This window comes from Prosopis cineraria, unplaced genomic scaffold, assembly GCF_029017545.1.
Source record: "Prosopis cineraria cultivar Desert tree isolate PC_DT_omini unplaced genomic scaffold, ASM2901754v1 PC4, whole genome shotgun sequence".
NCBI classification, from domain to species: domain Eukaryota; kingdom Viridiplantae; phylum Streptophyta; class Magnoliopsida; order Fabales; family Fabaceae; genus Prosopis; species Prosopis cineraria.
Window position 1 is genome coordinate 2,166,535 of NW_026555335.1, and position 5,800 is coordinate 2,172,334.

At 35.7% G+C, this 5,800-nt stretch overlaps 1 protein-coding gene across 1 annotated transcript; it reads right to left on the bottom strand.

Annotated features, from left to right (window-relative positions):
• Window positions 1–2,961: 2,961 nt before the first annotated feature.
• On the bottom strand, window positions 2,962–5,229 carry LOC129308335 (uncharacterized). Its single transcript, XM_054949419.1, has 2 exons — window positions 4,673–5,229; window positions 2,962–3,220 (listed from the first exon to the last, which is right to left on the bottom strand). The coding sequence occupies exons 1-2, from the start codon at window positions 5,227–5,229 to the stop codon at window positions 2,962–2,964; spliced, it is 816 nt and encodes a 271-aa protein (XP_054805394.1).
• Between the last annotated feature and the right edge of the window lie 571 nt (window positions 5,230–5,800).

A 5,800-nucleotide genomic window follows, 5' to 3' on the forward strand; every position in this document is an offset into this window, starting at 1 on the left:
ATTGATGCTGAGAAGGAATCAAAATAACGGCAATGACTCATTTTCATCCTCCATTTTCAACCATCATTCACCAATTTTAAAAGAGCACTTGACTTCATCACTCACCATCATTGAGTTTCTAGGCTCGCAATGTCCAATCAAGTTATTGCTTCTTTGTCAATAGTTAAGTGTAAGCATGTTGGAAGCTCATGCTAAGATGGGATGACATGTTGTGGCTTCTCTTCATTGGAATCGATGATAAGGAAGGTAGGTGGTGCCATCTCCACAGTAGATGATAGTAAGGAGTGTTCTTCGAAGTCTCATAAGTTGTAACCAATAAAGGTCCAATTTAACCCATAGGGGAACTTTGTAGCTAGTTTTTATTAGTAAAGTGGATGACGGTGATGGCTAAACTTTGTTATTGTACTTAGCCTTAATGGCTTCACCAAAACACCCCCCGAGCTTGCTCATGTTATTCAACAAGACTAGTTGTAATTCAGGTCCCATATCAGAGGGACTTGGACTGGGTCCTGGCTATATAAGCAGATGTGTTGCATGCCCTAATGAGCTAGCTTGTTGGGGAGAGAGTAATGATCTCGTAATAAAGTGGTATCAGAGCCAAACTCAAGTTTACTTAATTGATGGGCTTTTCTAGTGGGCCACTCATGGCTGAGGCATTATGGATTGGCCTGAAAAGCTGTCAGATCTTATATCAGAGGGATTTAGAGAGGGTCCTGATTATATAAGCGGATGCTCTGTACATCCTAATAAGCCAGCTTTTTGGGGAGAGCATAATAGCCTTGACATGTAGCTAAGAGAGACCTTCATAAAAAGCTGCGTGGCTAGGATAGTTTTGTGAGTTGCCTTTGTTTATCAAATTAAAAAAAATAAAAAGAGGAAGCAAGAGGAATGAGAAGGCGACATGTAAAGTTATTAGTGAAAAATAAGGTTTAATGATCGGCAATTAGTTTAGATTAATTAGATTAATGGTGGAGCAAAATTACTCTTTTTTAAAAGTTTAAGGACAAAATTGCTTCAACTAAAATGTAAGAGTATTTAGTACTTCTTTTAAAAAAATTTAAAACATTTTTCCCCTTAATCCTAAAATTAACCATGCTGAACATGGATTGAAAAATGTATACACTGAAAACTTGTACTCTTATTTATAGTCACCATGTCAAATCCCAACATAATAAAAAATTGCCAAATGATAGTCTTAAATCAGATAGAGTCTCGTTGAAATACTCAATACATATGCCATTATCCCCGAACATATCCATGGAAGCGTAATAATTAGAACTCTTTCATTGCGCAAAGCCACGATGCAAGCAATTTATCAAGGCTTCTTATCAAGATAATCTATGCACCGACTTTCAACCTTATTTCATGATTAGGAGATGGACATGGAAATTGAGTTCATGAAATTCGTGGAATGAAGCTTCTTAATTTGATTCACACTTCCATTATTCTAAACGTACAACCGTACAATGCACGTATTGATTAGGCAAGCCTATGTAAGTAACTAATTTACAATATCGGTCGGTTCACATCGTCAAATCTTCCCATAAAAAGTAAACATTTTTTCTTTTTGTAAACTAAAAAGTAAACATTTTAATTGTAACAAAAGATATGTCGGCCAAAAAAAAGGAAGGGATATGATAAATATAAAAATAAAAAATTGACAAAGCAATGGTAGAATTTGGTGGATTTGACAGAGAAACTGTCAAGACAGTTCACTGATTAAAGAAAGAGAGAGATTTGACAGTAGCAGGCAACCAATATGGACCATCATCCACACCGTGCTCTGCTTGAACCTTGTCGGGAAGAACCTGAAGATAGACTTGTCTCCAAAATCAAAACCCATAATTTAAAAAAAAAAATCCATAATCCGAGAGAGTAATAATATGATTTGAATAACCAAAATTTAGGTATTTAAGGCGACCAATTTGCTCAGACATTCAAATGCTCCCAACATTCAATAACAAGTAAGGGAAGTCCGTTCTTTTTCTTTTTAATGTCCATGTTTTATTTACTTTTTTTATTCCGTATATCAAACATATCAACAGGATGCAGATTCTTGAAACTATCAAGAAAGAAAAGTTTGAACTCAAATCAAGTGAAGGACCAGCCGTCTTTGACCACATAATACCATCAAAAACGTTTATTGTAAGAAAGGTGCCAAGCATGGTGAACTGTAAAGAGCTCGCAACTTTCTCAGGGTATGCAACTTCCAAAGTCAAGACATCTTGCTTCCACATAACACCATCAAAATCTTGCGTGTGGCATCATGAATCACAGAATTTGACGATCCATTTAAGTAGAGTAGGTCCTTGAAACATCTTGCTTCCACACAGTTTTATTCTCTAAATAATCAAAAGAAGCAACAAAATGCCATTAGGCTGCAAAATTGATTGCTTGATTTCATGTTAGAGACCACCAAAATCATGGTCATGATTATTTCCAACACGAAATCAAGCATGCGCATACACTTATTACAGCATCAACATCGTCAGCTTCCTCTCACAAGGATTGACACAGGTTATGATCTGAATTGAGACAGGACATAATTATATAGATGGAAATAATCAAATAACTCTGGCACCGCCCTATGGAATGCTAAAATTTACAGCGAGAGTAATACTAAGCTAGATAAGTCAAGCATTCTAATGATAGCATGCAAGCCTTCACTTCGAGAAAGATTGACATCAGTCTCTATCACATAGGAGTTACCGAGGGAGAAGTCAAACACTGAATCACTGGGGTTTGTTGTGAACCAACTTTACCAAGGCCCAAAAGGAGCTTGTAGCCAAATGAAATTAAGGGAGCCATAATAAAAATTTGAGCAGAGGCAACTCGAAAAATGAGAAAATAGAAGTTAACACAGAAGATGGTGAACTCTATAATGTTAGAATTACATCTCACCTCTGGGTTTCCACCACTTGTGTGTCAGAGTCAGAGATGAGTTTGCAAGTATCTGCAGCCTCACTTATCCTTTTCTTCCTTTACAATTATTCTTCTGTTTGATGTTAGTTGTCTTCTTCTCATTTGAATTTGACGAACATATTCTGCAACTATGACATGAAACTTAGGAGCCTGTTTACATGCTAAGGAATTGTTTAGGCCTGCCTTCTTCAAGGTCCTTGTGAGATGCTTCTGAGCCTTCTGAAAATGGACGTTGCAGAGAGAAGGAGTAGTGGATCTCAATATAGGTTTTCCGCATGTTATAGGTCCAGCCTGGGCACTGAATATAAACAGAAAATCAATTACAAAGATATCCCATCAAGAACTCAAACTCTCCTATTTATTCATCACAAGGAGTAACCGTTATCATTTTAGCAAAAAATTGATCAGATTTATTTCAAATGGCTATACGTTTAGTTAAAGAGACTTTGAAAAAGCAGACAATTCTAGAAATCAATCCATGGAAATAAGTATAACTAGCACAAGAATTGGGGGGAGGCAGTCAGGCAAAAAAGAACAACAAATTGAAGTGGTATTTTCATTTGGTGTAAGTTCTTGTGAGATGGTAAGCAAGAGTATCCAGGCATCACCCACCACAAGATTAGAAAGCCCAAAGGCTGCCAACAGGAATATCGATTTGATCCAAAGTACAACCACTGGAATATTTGTCCATAACCACACACAAACACAATAAAATACAATTTCCATTGTAAACTCAAGAAGAAGGAAAAATTCTGCTCTGCGTACTGAACACCGAGTCTTTCTGTACTTCACAATGTCCTTATCTAGTATACTTGTATTTGACATACGCAAGAGGATAGGAGCCATCGTGTTCCTACAATCCAAAAGGCATGTGACAACATCTAAGAGAAATCAGAACCACTTCAAGAGTATGTTTGTCCCTAACTTGACCATTCTATACAAAAAGAGTACTCAGCAAGTTCAAAATATACATAAATGCATATTCAGCAATGAGCATTCACACCAGCAGTTGTGCCCCCATTATACACTTATGATACTTCATTCAACCTTTGCTGGTCAAGACATTGGTAGAACTAAATCATTCATAACGTTGACACTTACAGACTTAGTGAACCTCTAGACCAGCAACGGTTAACTTCCAAGATCTTAAATTCAAAAATTTGCATTATCCCATCGCACTTCTGTTCCCCGCTGTTGCAGGGAATTCCAAATATTGAGCTATAAGGTAAAACTTCTATAATAACATCAGACAACAAACTTTTAAGTGGTACCAGATAACACATGGACTCAACTGTTAGAGAAAATGTTCATTATACTTGACCAAGGTATTGGGTTTACATAGTTTCCATATGTATTTTAAGTGAAACTATTAATTTCTCCAAGTTTTCACTGTTGATTTCTCCCATTTATCAAAAGCCTGAGGAAAAGAAAATAATAATGGAAACTAAGGTGGTATTATCTGTATTATTAACATACAAGATTAAACTATAGCTTCAGGTTCAAACCTACAAACTTGCTGCTAAGACATTCTCTCAACAACAGATATTTGTCAGAAACTGAAGGAAACAAAACACATTAATCTACCATTTTAAGACTAATTCAAACACTCACATAACGCAGCTATTCATTTCAGCGCATCACAATTAGACCAGATGCAATTTACCATAATTCACAAGCATCCTATCAAACAATAAATGTCTTTGACAAGTGAATAAATCGAAATTGAAAGCGGCATTAAGCAAAAAGAAACCTCTTGATAACATAATTGCAAGCCTTATAAAGCTTTTGCTTGCAATCGGAAAGAATATGCAAATGGCAGAAGCTTGTCAATGGCATGGCCTTCAACTTACAACCCACGAAAGCGCATCTCTGATTGTTCACAACATCCAAAACAGCTCGACTATTGGATCCATTACAGTCGTTATTCTCACCATTGCCTTCGAAATTGCCTCTTTCTCTCTCCTGCATGTTGCCTTCCCTGAATGGGCTTAGCCCATACTCCCAGGAGTATTCTCTGTACTGGGTCTTGAGGTCCTCCATGAGGGCCCAGTATAAGTCTCGGTAGCATTTGGAAAGCTGACTGAGATAGTGAAAACGACGCTTGAGAAGCTCATGGCGAGTGAGGTAGGAGGCGCGGGAGAGGGAAAGGTTTTCGTGAGAGATTGTGAAAGGAGAAGAAGAAACAGTGGGATTGGGAATGGAAATAGAAGCGGGTTTTGATTCGTCGATAGAAATTTTGGGAGGTTTGGAAGAAGAAGAATAAGAAGAAGAAGAGAGGTTGAGATGCTTGGAGGCAGAGGCAGCCATGAACGCCACCCAGGGGTGAGGAGGGAGTTCGCGCTTCGGCTGAGGAGACAAGGAAGGGATTTATAAATCATAATATAAAATTGTCATACATGGGCGAATAAATAATATATAATTCAACAAATCATTCGAGATTAATTTTATTTCTTGGTTATTTTATTTTTCAAACGTAAACAATTATGTTAGTGATCCATCATTTAAAAATACATTCATATTGTATTTAAACATGAGTTATAATTATAATACATATTAGGGTAAAATATACTGATTACCTTTTTATTATACTTTAATTATATAGATTTTTCCTTTATTTTGAAAATCATATAAACCTCCTTCAAAATTAAAGTACATACTTTCTCCATTTAAAGATATAAAGTATTTTTAATTAAATTTCATTTTAACAATATAATTATTTATTTTTAAACTAACTTTATCTTTTTATATTTATTCTTATTTAATAAGATATTTTATCCTAAAAAATATGAAGTAATTTATTCAATAAAAGTACTTTTGAAAAGCAAAGGTCACGATTACATTTTAAAAGATTAAAAATACTTTATATTTTTTTAAAATC

Coding starts and splice junctions, on each gene's coding strand:
- LOC129308335 (XM_054949419.1), bottom strand. CDS start 5,229: ATGGCTGCCTCTGCCTCCAAGCATCTCAACCTCTCTTCTTCTTCTTAT. Junction 3,221..4,672: donor TGCAATTATGTTATCAAGAG/GTTTCTTTTTGC, acceptor GTTTATATTCAG/TGCCCAGGCTGGACCTATAA.